We start from the raw sequence: 16,937 nt of genomic DNA on the forward strand, positions 1-16,937 counted from the left end.
CTACTCCACGGCACCTAGCGCTCCAAGAGAGCAAGCTGGGACCCAGAGGAAGGCCACACAACAGAGGAGACCACAGAAGAGAAGATATTACTTCTCAATCTTTTTTTTTTTAAAAAAACTTTTTCTTTAAAAAAAAAGTACCCCCAGATTTTTTGAAAAAAACATGGTAACCTTATTTTAGAAGATATCTGAAGGCAGCCCTTTATCAGGAAATTTTCAACGTCTGATGTTTTACAATTTTACACCCACACCCACACACAAACACACACACAGAGCAATGCAGGAATTTTATTGCTTTCAATTGCAGAATAAAAATGTGGTTTTTTCCCCTTCATTGCAATGGTATTTTATTGCAAATGCCTTTTGGGTGATTTACGTCCTTCAAGGGCAGCATCGACCATGAACAGACGCGATGAAGAAAAATAATGAAGCTGGCAAAGGGTTTAAAAACCGGCGTCACATTTTTCTGAATTCCTTTTCCTCCCTCTCCCCTCCCCATGTCTTCTTTCCTTTTTTTCCCCGCATTGCAATTGGCTGGTTGGGGGAAGCCGAGGCGGAAGCTCCAGTCAGCTGACTCCGAAGTCAGGCGGTCTGAAGCTGGAACGACCTTCCTTTTCCCATCATCTGGGTGTTTTTGGGTTGCCGCAATGTTTGCTCTCCTCTTACTGCAGCTTCTGCATGCGGGATTTGGATCGCCTGTAAGTTGAAATTGCTGCTGGTATATCCCCCTCCCCATTTCCCCGATCGTAGCCTTGGTGATTTCTTGCGCAGGAGAAAGGCACTCTTTTGCATTTCCGCAGTGGGCTCCCCGGAGCAGCGGAGCGTTGTGGGTCTGCTGCGTTATGGTGAGCGCAGTGCAATTCAATTCCACGCACCGCCATTTCTGAATGCAGGTGGGTCTCCTGTACGATGAGGGCTGGGTCGGGTGTGTGAAGAACAGGAGGGAACCGAGCCTTAGCAGAGGGATCTGCGAGGACTGCATAGGGTTTGGAGCAGAATTCTGATTGAGGAAGCGCACAGAAAATAGCCAGAGTTGCAAAAGGGTGTGTTTCGCTTCGGCTGCTTTGCTCTGTGTACATGAAAACATCCATATCATCGCCTAGCCCAGAGATCCACACAAGATTGAGGCAGTGAGCTCCCAAACAGCGTTATAACACGAATTGCTCCTACTGCTTTTCCTCTGTTGCTGAACTCCCAGAGTGCTCTATAAAACGAATTTACTCCCCTGTAAATGAGTGAGCCGCGAGTGGACTTTGGAAAGCAGGTGACAGGTTGAAAGACTTCCTGTTGCATTTTAAGTGAAATAAATCAATGCTAGCCAGTATCACATTGTATAAGGGACGGGGTGGCACTGTGGGTTAAACCACAGAGCCTAGGACTTGCCGATCAGAAGGTCGGCGGTTCAAATCCCTGCGACAGGGTGAGCTCCCGTTGCTCAGTCCCAGCTCCTGCCAACCTAGCAGTTCAAAAGCACGTCAAAGTGCAAGTAGGTAAATAGGTACCACTCCGGCGGGAAGGTAAACGGCGTTTCCATGCACTGCTCTGGTTCGCCAGAAGCGGCTTAGTCACGCTGGCCACATGACCTGGAAGCTGTACGCCGGCTCCCTCGGCCAGTAAAGCGAGATGAGCGCTGCAACCCCAGAGTCGGTCACGACTGGACCTAATGGTCAGGGGCCCCTTTACCTTTTACCTTATCGTATTGTATGGTAGTCTGGGAGAGAAGTTCTGGGACCCTTGAGCTTCATGTAATCTCAGGATTTACAAGTGGCTGGGTGGTTTTTTTCCTGGCAAATGTCACGTTTTGCAGCAGAACTGATGGATCAGCAAAACCACGCAGGGGTTGTCAATTCCCCATGTGCTTTACTAATCCAGAGGTCTAGCTAGGTAATCTCAACAGACTGACCAATGTAATTCCAAAAACCTTGCTAGGAAGTACTGTACCCCTTCTTGAAGCTGCTCTCCCCCCCCCCCCAAGCTTCCTCTATTGGAACTATGGCTGATTGAGAAACTACCTTCCTTTTGGACAACCTGTACAACCTGTACAACCTTCTTAGTTCTTCACCTGTAAAATGATTTTATGGCCCTTTGCACATTCTGTACTTTTTGTGATGTCACATACTTTTAAAAATTTGAGGTAAATTAGGAAACTTTGAAAATACGTTCTACCTAAATTGTCACATGGCTTTTCCTTTCTAGAATTGCATGTCTGCGATAGATTCTGTGATGTTTTTATATGTTTAACTGTTGGTTAAAATCCGTAGCTTCCACTTTTTAAAATATTGAATTTTGTTTTATTCTTCTGTATTTGTGTGGTCCCCCCTGATTCTTTGGTGCAATTAATTTTATTATTTATTGGATTTATCTACAAAGGTCTTTATCTTTCTACTGTGTTGAAATATTTAAATAATAATACAGCTCATTAGGTAAAGGGACCCCTGACCATTAGGTTCAGTTGTGGACGACTCTGGGGTTGCAATGCTCATCTCGCTCTATAGGCCGAGGGAGCTGGCGTACAGCTTCTGGGTCGTGTGGCCAGCATGACTAAGCCGCTTCTGGCAAACCAGAACAGCGCATGGAAACGCCATTTACCTTCCTACCGGAGCGGTACCTATTTATCTACTTGCACTTTTGATGTGCATTCAAACTGCTAGGTTGGCAGGAGCTGAGACCGAGCAACAGGAGCTCATCCCGTCACGGGGATTCGAACCACTGACCTTCTGAATGGCAAGCCCTGGGCTCTGTGGTTTAGACCACAGCACCACCCGCGTCTAATGCAGCTCATTAGCAGTACCATAAAAGGAAATGAAATATCTGTTCAGCTGCTACTTTACATACAGTATGCATATTTTAATCCAGTATTATGTAACCTTTTGCTAGAGGCTATTAGGTGTTGCTGTCAGTGATTAAAATAAGCAAGCAGGCAGTGTTCTGGTTTTTAATAGCAACCAACTTTGACTCTTAATAGTATTCGATGTTGCACATTGTTATTTCTAGCCAGTTTATATGGATGCAACCACAGCATAATTTTTTCCTACATTAATTTTAGGAACAGGAATTACTGCTTTGTTAGTACAAGTGAATGTTACATTATCTTGCTTTCATGAGCTTTGCTACTATGGAAAGTATAATTTTGGACAATCCAAAAAAACCATTGGCATGTTTGGGCAAAACAGTAACTAACAAAAAATGTTAAGGTCCCCAAAGCACTACGCATGGGAAACAATAGCTTAAACAGAGCATCCTTGTTGAGAAGAGTGGAATCACAATGGCTACAACCATGTCAAAAATCTGAACTTGTGAATTACAAGCATACTCTTGTCTGCTATATTGCCTAATTGTAAGGAGCAGTCTTCTTGTTCAGAGCCGGCCCATCCACGACACTAGATGAGGCAGCCGCCTCAGGCGGCAGAAATGGAAGAGGCGGCGCTCACATGAGCACATTGCCCCACCGCCACTGCAGAAGTAACCCAGGTAAGGGAGGCTTCAGCAGTGGCAGAAGGGCACTGTGTTCTCCTGGAAAGGAACTTAGGAAAGTACTTCTCCTTAAAGAGCAGCACTTTCTGAAGTTCCCCACCCCTTCCTGGCACAGCCTGTTGGGAAGGCAAGGCTTGAGGAGATGGAGAGGGGCTTGCAGAGCCTCATGCCCCCTTCCATCATGGGGGCGGCAGGGAAGTTCCGCCTCAGGCATTGACAGGTCTTAGACAACCCCTGGTCATGTGCCACAAACGAGACCACAAAAAAGTTCACAATTACAAGATTTTGTCAAGATTATACTGGCCAGGGTGGATAACATAACATTTGTGTTTGTGTGACTGATGTGTTCGTGATTTTTTTTTTTTAAAGTTTTCTGAGTTTGTGCCAGTTGGGCTTGTGTTTGCTGATGCTGCAGCTGCTGTGGGACAAAAACATCATGCAGGAACAGGAATCGACTCACCCTGTGTAGCAATCAGCCCTTTCCTTTCTCGCCTCACCTAGCTGTGATGTGTCATTTTGGTGCCACTGCTAACCAGGACCATCTGAACGATATAAGATGCATTCCTAGAGCATCCATTGTATCTGTATCAGTTTGTGGTGCTGAACCCACAAAATGAGACAATATTTCTGAAAGCTGAGTAAACTTTGAGGGTGGGAACACTACTTATGAACTGCTAGCTGTAGTTGAATTGGTTCAGAGAAGGATCGTTTCTGATTCTTGTGGAAACTGGTTATACACCTGATGCCTAAAATTTACAATGTAAGAATACATTGTGGACATAAATGTGCTGCAAAGAGTCGCTGGAGGCCTCTTCTTGGAAGCTGGCTGGTACGCGTGAGTACTTCTGAGCCCCAAGGGAGGACCCAGGGAGGAGATGGCTGAACTCCAGGATGTAGAGTTCAGCCATCTCCTCCCACGGTCCTCCTTTGGGGCTCAGAAGTACTCACGCGTAGCAGCCGGCTTCTGAGGAGAGGCCTCCAGGGGAGGGAATATTCCAGAGCCCTGTGGCCAAAAACCACCCCCTTGCTCTTCTGGCCCAGATCTCCCAGTTCTGGCCGGTGAGCTTCTCAAACGGCACAATAAATGTGGAGGTTTTTGAATTGGACGGTTACACTTTCTGAAGCTCAAAATTCTGCTGCTGCATATGCAGTGGTACCTCGGTTGTCAAACGTAATCCATTCCAGAAAACTGTTTGACTTCCAAAATGTTCGACAACTGAGGCGCAATGAGCGGTCGGCAAATTCCATTGAGAAAATGGAGAAATGTGCCTCAGAAGTTGTTCGACTTCCAAGGCGCGTTCAAAAATGGACGCATTCACTTCTGGGTTTTCGGCATTCGTGTTCCGATTCGTTCGGCTTCCAAGATGTTCAAAAACCGAGGTTCCACTGAACTTCTAATTCATTGTGTTTTGAAAATATTTTTGAGACAGCAATAGTTTTTTTTAATCATAAAATGTAGTGTCGCAATTGCTGTGTATCATTGGTTCCTTTTTCCTGGTTTCTACACTAGGGAATGTTCTTTATTATCCAGAGCTGATGGTATTACTGGGTTTCAGACCAAGAAATCCCTCCAGAGCTACGTTGTTGCCTGCTGGAAAATATTGTAGAAGAACAAGGAAGAATCTGGGACCATTTAAGAATAAAGATGATCTTCCAACAGTTGTCCCTTAAAACTAAGGCCGCAGCAGTTGCTGGAATTGTCTTCTTCTCCATGATAGCATCTCGGACATTTTTGGCTGACAGGATTGAGGAGAAGCGTTTGAGGTGGCTGGTCAGACTGCAGATGTTACTATTTGCTAACGCCCTGATGTTCATAGGATCGCTTCACATATGGAGAAGCCTTGTGACCGTGTTCTACAGATCACCAACTCCCATGTTGTCCTGTTTCACCTTATGGAAAACAACTGTGTTAATGTTCCTGATTTTGGCACACTCCAGCTTTTTTACAGTTCTACTGCTTGTTGCAGAGGAACCATATTTATTTTCTTTAGCAGCTCATACCTGCCTTGGAGGGTACATCCTCCTTATATTCTGCCTCTTTGTCCTAGGCTCCTTGGAGCAAGTTTATAATCTCTTGCTCCAAAGACAGGCAAAGATGGGCAGTGCCAGTAAAAATGCCAAACTGGCAATAAAGCCAGCTCTAGCGGTTGTTTTGACAGTTGTGTTGACCGTTCTGGGACTCCTCAATGCTTCTCAACCTCCTGCAGTGAAGTCAGTAGCGATTCCTCTTCACAAACTGCCACTGTCTATGGACCAATTGAAGGTGGTCTTGCTTTCAGATATTCACCTGGGGCCAACCATTGGCAAGACCAAACTGGAAATGGTTGTAAAAATGGTTAGGGCCTTGAAACCGGATATCACGGTGATTGTGGGTGACCTTACTGATTCTGACGTGAAAGGCCTTGGGCATGCTGTGAAACCTCTTGGCATGCTTAACTCCCCACTGGGAACTTATTTTGTTACAGGCAATCATGAGTACTATACCTCTGATGTCAACAGTTGGTTTGAAGTGCTGAGATCACTAAACATCCGCCCTCTGCATAATGAGAACATCAAGATTAGGTCCCCCAAGGGTAGGAGCACCGATTGGTTTTGTCTGGCAGGGGTAGACGATATCGAGGCTACTGCAATGCATTACCCTGGCCATGGGATGGATTTAAATAAGGCTCTTGGAGACTGTGGCACAGATCATGCCATCATTCTTCTTGCCCACCAGCCACTTGCTGCTAAATGGGCTCTCCAAGCTCGGCCAGATATAAATTTGATCTTGTCTGGGCATACTCACGGAGGGCAGATATTTCCTCTGAATATTGCTGCCTATTTCTTGAATCCATTCTTTGTTGGCTTGTACAAGGTCGGACAAAACACTTTTGTGTATGTTAGCCCAGGGACGTTTTATTATGGAATGCCAATGAGATTGGGAAGTAGAGCAGAAATAACTGAGATAATTCTGCGTTCTCAGTCATCACTATAAAATAATTTATTTCATTTGGCTTGTGCAGTGCAGCTTCTTGTTCATAAAATGCTACAATTTCTCTGGAATACTGCTGAGCAGGTGCTTAGACCTGCACGTCATGGAATCTTCTATTACTTCTGTTACCAAGCCCTGTTTTGAAATTAAAGTGGTATATAAATTAATAAAGAATAATTATAGTGAATAAGATGAAGTACAAAATTTAATAGCTTTTTGGGATGCTACCTTTGAAACTCCCCTGAAACTTTAATGAAAACTCTGAGAATAGCCTACCTTTGGGGTGTGTAACATTGCCCCAGGTAAGAAACTGTGAAACAACAAGGTTGTGAGACAAGTTGTCAAAGCAGAATGTTGCGTTTTTGAAAATTCCTATTGTTTTCTGCTTTTGTATGGTGGCACTTTCGTATTTATCCAGAGTTCTTGCATTGATTTTTGTATTGGAATGTTATGTTTTGACCTGTGAATTGCTGTTGAAATTGTTGTTGAAATGCATTAAAAATATTAAATTAAATTAAAACATACTCATTGTTGTGGCTTTTGGCGTGTTGTGTATTGCTGCTTCTGCTTTGTGTATTGTGACCTACTCTGAACACAATCTCCTTTTGTGGAAAGTGGTATACAAATTAAAAGAAGACTCAAATCTAGCCCTGACTACAAGTAGGAGTCTCTTCCCCAGCGACATACATCGAACTTATTACTAAACTGAAAACTATGGAGAGAACTGGTCTGAATAGAGATATTGGATTCTTGTCTCGTTACATATGTTAAAGCTATTTTTGGTCGCCTGCTTACTATCCCTTGCTTTTTCCCTCAGGACTAAGTGCAGTTGTTAACAGTCCAACAGTCCAACAGTTTACCATACCCATTGAGTCCCATCACACATCTCCTACTACCCTTCTGAGAAAAACCCCTTCTCACCCTCCCACTATATATAAGGGTCTGGTGACTTCTCTTTCAGTATATCTGAAGAAGTATGCATGCACACGAAAGCTTATACCTATAACAAACTTAGATGGTCTCTAAGCTGCTACTGGACAATTTTTTAATATTTTATTTATTCTGTACTGTTGGTGAGAGTGTCCCTGCTCATCCCAAGTGGACCTTGCGGTAGGATTGCTATCTTGTCATGCTGTGGAAGAACTAAGTCATGCTGTGGAAGAACTTAAATGAGACTGTTTTGGTGGAATTAAAATCTTATTTTAGTACACGACCCAAGGAAAGAACTTGCAACTTCTGCCTGAAATAGAGAAGTACGGTAGAGTGATTAGTAAGTAGATATTTCATTATATAGCACTGTCCGTGTGCATGGTGGTGGATGGAATGCAAGAAGAGGACAGGTCCATGACTTGAGTTTACAGTCTAAAAATCAGTACAGGGAACAACAAAGAAAGCAGTCGGGGAAATGGGGAAGCAATCTGTGATTATTTCAGTTATGCTTAGCTACCTGTAGCGCATGGGAACTAGGGTATTGTTCCAAAGATTTCATAGAACAATTGGCTTTTAAACCGTGAGAGGTGGTACCAGGCAGGTGTTCCTACAAATGGGTTCAAGCTAAACTGGGCAGCGAGGGCAGAGCTTTTAAGGTTGGTGGGATGTGAAGAGCAAGAGATCCAAGACAGAAGAAGATCAGGGTTGGGAGAGAGAGGACGGCTAATATAGACCTAAAGGCATGCGCCTATAGAATAGGGTTACGAACGAAAAATATTAAAATAAGAGGGTTGAAAGAAAAAGCGGAAGGTAGCAGTGTACAGTGGTACCTCAGGTTACAGATGCTTCAGGTTACAGACGCTTCATGTTACAGACTCTGCTAACCCAGAAATAGTACCTCAGGTTAAGAACTTCCTACTTCTGCTGTAAAGGTTAAAATTGTAATTTTGGTAACGTTTGATCAGCACAGCGGTGCGTTTTGGGTCTTGTATGTGTGGTGGTCAGTTCTGTTACTGTTTGCCTTAAACGAATAAATTCTAGACCGGAGGTGGGAAAATGTTGGTTAGAGGAAAGTGTGCCTCCCTTTCCTAGCTTGGAAGGGCCATGTCTCTGCTTGTGTTAAAAAATAAAATAGAATACTATGGATTGAGATTATGATGAAAAGGAAGGAAGTTAGTAATTTGAATTAGTTAATTGTATTAGAAAATGAGTATTGGAAAATTGCTAAATGAGATTTAATGAAAATCAGTTAGGAAGGATTTGAGGAAGTCACTTAACAATGGAAATTAGCTTGGGTTTTGATTGGAAGAAATTGTCTATGTTTGTCTGTTTTCTATATGTTTTGTTTTTTATGTTATGTTGTATTTGTTAAAAATTTGGAAATTCCATAAAAAAATTGAAAATATAAAATAAAAACTTCTGTTCTTTCCCGAAAGCTAAAGCTCCTGTCCACCTAACATATCTTCACAGGTCACATCCCAGAGAACCTTTGGGATCGATTATGCCCACAACTGCTTCCTCAAGGATGGTAAACCATTCCGTTACATCTCGGGCAGCTTCCATTACTCCCGCGTTCCCCGGTACTACTGGAAAGACCGCCTCTTGAAGATGAAGATGGCAGGTCTTGATGCCATCCAAACGTAGGTAGCAAGAGTGGTTGTCAGGCAACCATTAAAAGGGGCGAGGCATCCTCTGAAGATACGGCCCGAGTTATGTATTGACTTTATTGGCAAAGAGCCGGAAGGTGTAGCAATACAGGAAACTCATTACAATTGTAGGAGAAAAATGGGCTAGAGTCCAGTTCACGAGATCTGTTGCCCGTTTCCCAACTAAAAGGTAGCCAGGAACACATTCTAAAAGCGGTGTAATACAGTTGTTTACTCTTGACTTCCGTTTATTTCAGAGCAAGGTACTGCTACCTAAAATGAGCAGATATATACCGTATTTTTCGCCCCATAGGGTGCACTGGCCCATAGGGCACACCTAGTTTTTTTGGGGGGTGGGGGAAATAAAGGAAAAAAAATATTCCCCCCCAGGTGCAGGGCTGGGGCAGGGGAAGCCCGAGCTTCCCCAGCCCCCAGAATAGGCTGCTATCCGCAAGCCTAGGGAGCCCGGCAGGAAGTCGCGCCGGTCTCCCCAGGATTGCGGATATCTTCCCGTGGCTCAGCGCGCCCCAGGCTTTGGGATGCAGGCAGCTCCCACCGCCAGCCTCCAAACCAGGTTGGGGAACAGCTGGAAGGCATGCTCCGCCTGCCCGCTGTCCCCCGAGCTTGTGGGGCTGCTGGTGGGGAGAAGCGCTGCTTTCCCCACCGCCAGCCTCCAAACCAGGTCAGGTTTGGAGGCTGCTATCCACAAGCCTTGGGAGCCCGACGGGAACTCCCCCGGAGCTCCCAAGGCTTGCGGATAGCTTCCTGAATCCTGGAGAGTGAGAGGGGTCGGTGCGCACCAACCCCTCTCGCTCTCCAGGCTTCAGCGAAAGCCTGCATTCGCCCCATAGGACACACACACATTTCCCCTTCATTTTTGGAGGGGGGAAAATGCGTCCTATAGGGTTTAAAATACGGTATGTGCATCCAGCTTCTTGCTTCTGCCTCCCTTGTGCTGCGGCAATTCAACAGGTATTGGCACAGTCATTTCTGCCTGCTTGCTTCTTCAGGGGGAAAAAAAGCAGAGCAGTATGCTGTGCTTTAAAGTATGTCAAAATGCTTCTCCGGGGTAAAAGTTGCTTTCTGCAATTTGCATAAACTGCAAATTAAGAAAAGTTGGATGCACTTGATCATCCTTCTTCTTCTTATTATTATTTTACTTCTTCTAGTCATGGGGAAAGTCTATGCCATCTTATCAAGATTTTACCAAGCTTTGCCCATTTGTTCTCCAGACTATTTTTGCAGGGTCAGCAACTAGAACCTTGCTGCATCAAAAAGAAACAATACTGGTGCTCGTGTGACACTGAATTCTATGTCCCATCACCCTTCCTTGGTGACAGATTTTGTTTTTCTACCTTCTCCATGACCTGCTCCTCAGTAATGGCATTCTTATTTAGAGCAGATATAATGACAAACCTTTTTCAGTGTTATGCTTTTGTGAAAGCTTTGCTGCTTTTGCATCTCTAAAACTGCAATATCCCTATCAACCTAGCCCTCCCAAAGTGTGATTCTAAGATAGAGCCACCAGAGAGAGCTAGATTCATGTGCTCTGACATGCTGAAAAGCTTGTCAGAAGTAGCCAGCAGCACAATCGCTTCATCATGCATGAGAAAAGCACAGTCTATACCGGGGCCAGCAACCTTTTTCAGTCGCGGGCCGGTCCACCATCTCCGAGACCATGTGGGGGCCGGACTATATTTTTTTTTTGGGGGGGGGAATGAACGATTTCCTATGCCCCACAAATAACCCAGAGATGCATTTTAAATAAAAGCACACATTCTGCTCATGTAAAAACACCAGGCAGGCCCCACACATAACCCAGAGATGCATTTTAAATAAAAGGACACACTCTGATTACCGGACCATCCGCCAGCCAGATTGAGAAGGCGATTGGGCCGCATCCGGCCCCCGGGCCTTAGGTTGCCTATCCCTGGTCTGTACTGAAAGGTTCTCCTGCGCGAGCCTTGTCAAAGTGAATGGCAACCGTACAAAAGCTTTGCTCATGTTAGAGAACTTTCCCCCGAGTTGTGTTAAAAATCTACGGAAAAACAAATCCTTTAGCTTGGATCCAAACAGCCGCAAGCAGAGGAAAAAGTACGGTGTGCAGTTCTGTGCACGTAAGCGCAAATCAAAACACACCAGATTGGCACACAATTAAGAGGGAGAGGCATGCTTTTCACATGAAGGAGAGTCTTTGCATGAATTCCCAGCCAACTCTGAACCCCCTGGTGCGAAGGCCTGTTCATGTATTCAGAAAAGGAACATCTGCACTTCATATCCCACCTGGCTGTTAGCTGTAATTCCTTCAGGTGCAATTATATTGCTGCTTGTGTCATTTTTGTAATTCTAACGTAAGAGGCGTATGTGGTATTTGCAGGTATATCCCGTGGAACTTTCACGAAGTTGAGCCAGGAGTTTACAACTTTGCTGGTGATCGAGACCTTGAGAGTTTCCTGCGGCTTGCCGATGAGATTGGCTTGCTGGTCATCCTGAGAGCTGGGCCGTATATATGTGCAGAATGGGACATGGTAAATATTTATCCTCATTTGTTGAGGCCAGAGGGCATTGCACGAGAGGACGTGTTATCCCATGCTTTCCAGTGTATTGGAAAAAGTCTGAACTTTTGCAGAAGCAGTTGTGTTGCAGGTTTGCTGCGCAAGCTTTCCCAATCGGCTATAACTGCACAGCCTGAATTTGCCAGGGTGGGATAGAATCCCAATAATAATAATAATAATAATAATAATAATAATAATTTATTATTTATACCCCGCCCATCTGGCTGGGTTTCCCCAGCCACTCTGGGCAGCTTCCAACAGAATATTAAAATACAATAGTCTATTAAACATTAAAAGCTTCCCTAAACCCAAGAATAGTGACAGTCTGGAAACGCTCTTGGTTTTCACGTTTGACTGACATTCACAAGATACCGGACATCGAATACCGTGATGCCCTAAATGCAGCTTGTCTGCTCATTTCCATTCCAAAACTGGTCCAACCCCACCTGCTCCTTCAACTATAGTCTTGGTTCAGTTCCTTGGCCATGCTGGAGTCCAACAAAAAGAAGAGAATCAAGAAAAGCCATTTTAAAATATGGTGGTTTTAAGTCAATATTGGAATCGGTGCTTATATGGTTGCTTATATGAGTTTGGGTGCTAGGATTTTCCTGCATAATGTGATGCTATCATCAATCATGGTATTGAGCAGTAGGGCTGGGCGATATCTGGTTTTCAACCAGCTAAACATCAGAATATTCCAGTATATATCACAATGCCTGAAATAAGGATGGAGCTATGTAGAGGCATTGGCTGGCTTCACGGTTTTCCCCACATTGTGATTTTTGCATAGCGTGCGCACACACACGCACACAGTATATTGCCAGGTCAAAAATTATGAAACCAATATAACGATATGGACTTCAAACCAGTTTTGGAAGATAAATTAATATATCACCCAGCTCTAACACCCATCATGATTTGTGATATATTGCCAAGTCAAAAACTATGAAACGGATATAATGATATTATATGGTATTATATATGATATTATATTCAGACCAGTTTTGGAAGATAAATTAAAATATCTCACCCAGCCCTATTTGGCAGATTTTAAAGGATGTGATCTTGATAATGTCAAAGGGAGCAGAGGCAGGCCGTTCTGCTCCACTTGCCCCTGATAGATTTTTAAGACCCACTTAGTACCAAACATAGAAGGGGCTGTTTGACCAAAGCCTTCCTTACATCGGTTGCATGGCAGTGCTCACAAAGTGGCAGCAGCGGGTTCCCTGCAAGATCTCACGAGACCTTGCGAGATTTGGGCGACATATTGGTGAAAGCTGGCGCCACTTCGCCGGTGGCGGAGGTGCCTCTTAGGCTTCCGCTGCCTAAGGTGGCAGCCTCAGCATGTTTCATGTGTGTGCCAGTCCTGATACCACCCCCCTCAAAGTGTCGTGCTGTGCCACCTCTGAGGGTATGGAGCCATTTGGATGGCCCTCAAAATCCTTTGGAGAGGCCACTGTCCATTTTGATGAAGGTGGTGCAACACAACTCCTCTGCTGGGGGCAGAGCCATGGCTTCATGTTGATTTTAGGGTTCTTTTACCAAGCTCTGAGCACTAGGTCAGGCCACGCAGCTCGTAGACCTGCATTGTTAGGTAGTAGATGAGGACTGTGAATTCAGCATAGTAGCCCCAAGATTGTGGAACCCCTCCCAACTGAGATTAGAAACGTTCCTTCCTTCCTGCACTTCACATGCATGACTAAGACTTCTTTCTTCCTGCAGGCATTTTAAAATAATGTTTGTTTTGATGATAATAATAAAAAAATTGCGTTATTGTCCCGCTTTCTGTGGATTGTCTTAATGTGCACCACTTAGAGTTAATTTGGATATGCAGAAAATATTAAGAATAAATTTAAGGAACCGCAGAAAGAGGGGGAAGTCAAGTTTGGAAATGTTAAAATGACTGTAAAATTATTGAAATGTATAAACCTGAAAATCATAAATTATATATACACACACACACACACATATATAAATAAATATAAAATGAACTCTGATGACAAAAAATGTACACCACTTAGAAATGTGAATAATTAAGGAGTATAAAAATGCCTTAAATGAACAAATAATACTATTCCTGCTGGCTGGCTGTTATAGTAGATGCTTCCAGTGGGTGGAAATCCATCTATTTTCTGAGGCAAGTATCTTTATATGGTTTTGCTTTCCAAGTATATTTTATAGTTTTCTTTTTTCCTTTCTAGGGAGGTCTACCTGCCTGGCTATTAGAAAAAGAAACCATCGTCCTTAGGTCTTCTGATGCAGGTAACGAGTTCAAGAAAATGTGCAGTGTTGAATATGATTACTTAAGACGACATTGCTAGAAGTCAAATGTGAAGTTCATACCTGTGAGCCACTTGCTATCCTCCCTCCCCCATGTGCCCATGTGATCTCATGGCTTACCTCAGGTATGTGATTAAGTAGAGAAAGGTAACTTTATAGTTCTCTAGCCTATATCCAGGGATAGTTGGAAATGATGGCATGAAGGGGGGCAAATGGAAGACACACCTTGAATGTGTGAATCAGCCCATAAAATGCTCTTTACACATTTTGGGGGAGCAGTGATGGAAGAGTTTAAGAGTCAAGCAAGGGCTACTCCCATTTTTGAGCATCTAAACCATGACTGTAACTCAGTTCTGGCCCACACTTTAAGCAAAACATTGAGGTTTTTGGTTTGGCAGAGAGCTGAAGTAAAGAGAAACATGGCGGCCTTCATGTTAGCAATGCCAGGAATTTGAATGATTTGCGTACGTTTAATTATTTTATAGACATTCAAGAACTAAGCAACAGGGAAATAAACAACTTTTGCATAAAACAATTAATAACTTTCAATGTATGCAATCTCTCTTTTATATTTCTCCAGATTACTTGGCAGCTGTAGAAAGATGGATGGGGGTCTTACTACCAAAGATGAAGGTTCATCTTTACCAGAACGGAGGCCCAATTATTATGGTGCAGGTAAAATTATGAAATTGAAATAAATACATGCATGGAATTTCCTATAATATACATGAAAATAAAAAAGAAAACCCCACGAAAACCTGAATGCTGTTAGTGCCAAGAATTAGGAATAAAGATCTTATTTATTGAACATGGCGAGAACGACCATAGCCAGTACATGGAAAACATTGCAACTGTTGACCATGGATAAGTGGTTTGAAGCAGTCTGGCAGACAGCTTTGTTGGAAAAGCTAACATGGAAACTGCAGATAGCAAGAGGCCCAAAGAAAAACGATAACTTCTATACAGTATGGGGCGATTTTATTGAACACACAGGTAGTGGAGCCCATAGGGGAGTAGTGTTTGGGGTGGGTAACACAGTTTGGAATACATGAAGCATATGTTTTAACCTTTCAGATTAAATGTGCTCCTTCCTTTTAATGAGATTGGACCACACGATGTGTTATTTTATGGTTTTTAAGATTATGAGAAATATATGCTACTTTAAAATTTAAAAAAACAAGCAAGAAACAGTCCTCTTGAGAATGTGGGCCACACTGCCTCATTCCTACAATTTATTTCATTCATATATGTTTAGATCTCATTGAACAAATGGCTCACTTGCACATAGTGGCATCTAGATGGTTAGGATCCTTCGCAGTGTGTTTGAGCCCTAAATTAACATACACCTAATCTAAGACTCTGGTGAGTAAAGAAGACAGAAGAGGGACTATTTCTACCTCTCCTCTCAACCTCAAAATGGAGGCCTCAGAATGTGGTTAAGCTGCTTCCAGGCTACCCAGGAAGTTGAAACTTGCTCTAACAGCAGCCTTACTAGGAAAGCCTTAAAAATGGAGCATTTTTGCATCTAATAGTCAAAACTTGAGACACGAAGTTTTCTTCACCATCACTCCAGCACATATTGAGCCTAGCAGAACGTGGAGTGTTTGGTTATGAGACTCCATTGGTTTTTCACACACTTCAGGCCGACCAAGGCTACAATCCTATATACGCATTTTCTCGAAAGTAAATATCATTGGCATGCATAGGTTTGCAGAGAGGGTTTAAAGAACACACCCAGAGGTAGCTTGGAGCCTTCTTACAAAATGCAAACTTCATTTACTAGTAGCGAATAAGCTTTTTACTTTTCTTCTAAAATGGCTCCACGTTAATGCAATGCAGTATTATGTATCACAGTCAAATACGGCAGCAGCTCTGATAATTCAATACAGGACTTTAAGAAAATAGATCATACTGAAAATTACTCCAGATATAATTGCTACTGCTAGACATCTTCCTGGGTCCACTATTATGCAGTGGCGTAGCGTGGGTTGTCAGCACCCGGGGCAAGGCAAGTAATTTGTGCCCCCTAACCCGTGGATTTGCGCCCCTTAACCCATGGATTTGCGCCCCCTAACCCTAACCCCCAGATGTTGTGCCCGGTGCGGCCGGCCCCCCCCTGCACCCCCCACGCTACGCCACTGCTATTATGTGAGTGGCACAAACTGCTTGCAAGGCAGAAGTCTGATAAGGAGATCACTATAAATTAGTATTAAAAAGCAATGTTATTGAATAGTATTTTAAGCTGCTCGCATGGATTTAAGTCAAGATTTTTTGTTTCCTATGAAAAGAGGGTATTTAAAGCAGTTAGCATGTCTTGGGAACATCATAATAAAGACTGCTACTTTGGAAAAATGTTCCCCCAGAAATCCCAAAAAGATCTGCGGGAGAGGTTTTTAATTGTGGAAATATGATCTTATTTTAGTTGTTTTTTGTTTGTTTGTTTTTTTGTATGATTATTTGAACTTCTCGTTTTTCTACACATTATAATATTTCTATTTATCGGTTAACTTCCATGCTAGTTGACGGTTGTCAGCTGCTTTTCCTTACTAATTTTATGTGTATGTTTGGTTTAGGTTGAAAATGAATACGGGAGCTACTTCGCCTGCGATTTTGATTACCTTCGTTACCTGCAGAGCCTTTTCCGTCAGCACCTGGGGGATGAAGTGGTGCTGTTCACCACAGATGGCGCAAGCAAGTTTTTATTGAGATGTGGGACTCTTCAAGGCCTTTATTCGACTGTGGATTTTGGACCAGGTTGGTTGCTGTCTTGGGCAGCACAACTAACTGGAAGCAAGCTTGTGGGAAATTTACTTGCAAGTACTGTATGGTGGAATTTATTCCCAAGTAAAGATGCAAAGATTTGGGCAAATATATATTTTTTCATTATTATAGAAACATAAGAAGTTACTGAGGCTAGTGGGATTCAGTTACTGGTGTGCTGAAAATTTAGATCGTGCAGTTATAGTCGATGGGGAACTCGTACACAACAAACCTACTTCTCCCAAAGAGTGGTATTTCTATCAGGAAAATATTGGGGGAAAGCACATTTGAGCACCATTTAGATGTTTGTCTACTTTTCCT

General features: G+C 43.3%; 2 protein-coding genes across 3 annotated transcripts in view; both read left to right on the plus strand.

The window, feature by feature from the left end:
- Positions 1 to 567: 567 nt before the first annotated feature.
- Positions 568 to 6,959, plus strand: TMPPE (transmembrane protein with metallophosphoesterase domain). Its single transcript, XM_081931135.1, has 2 exons — positions 568 to 698; positions 4,985 to 6,959. The coding sequence occupies exon 2, from the start codon at positions 5,120 to 5,122 to the stop codon at positions 6,446 to 6,448; it is 1,329 nt and encodes a 442-aa protein (XP_081787261.1). The 5' UTR covers positions 568 to 698; positions 4,985 to 5,119; the 3' UTR covers positions 6,449 to 6,959.
- GLB1 (galactosidase beta 1) overlaps positions 577 to 16,937 on the plus strand; it is a 35,405-nt gene continuing 19,044 nt past the window's right edge. The window contains exons 1-7 of one of the 2 annotated variants that reach the window (XM_081931105.1): positions 586 to 698; positions 7,545 to 7,715; positions 8,846 to 9,015; positions 11,399 to 11,549; positions 13,778 to 13,838; positions 14,437 to 14,531; positions 16,430 to 16,610. In XM_081931105.1, coding sequence (XP_081787231.1) covers positions 8,984 to 9,015; positions 11,399 to 11,549; positions 13,778 to 13,838; positions 14,437 to 14,531; positions 16,430 to 16,610 — 520 coding nt within the window. In that variant the 5' untranslated portion in view covers positions 586 to 698; positions 7,545 to 7,715; positions 8,846 to 8,983. Of the gene's footprint in view, positions 699 to 7,544; positions 7,716 to 8,845; positions 9,016 to 11,398; positions 11,550 to 13,777; positions 13,839 to 14,436; positions 14,532 to 16,429; positions 16,611 to 16,937 lie in introns of both variants that reach the window. The other variant, XM_081931104.1, reaches the window with a different exon arrangement.

Source organism: Podarcis melisellensis (assembly GCF_964234715.1).
Source record: "Podarcis melisellensis genome assembly, chromosome: 12".
Classification (NCBI taxonomy): domain Eukaryota; kingdom Metazoa; phylum Chordata; class Lepidosauria; order Squamata; family Lacertidae; genus Podarcis; species Podarcis melisellensis.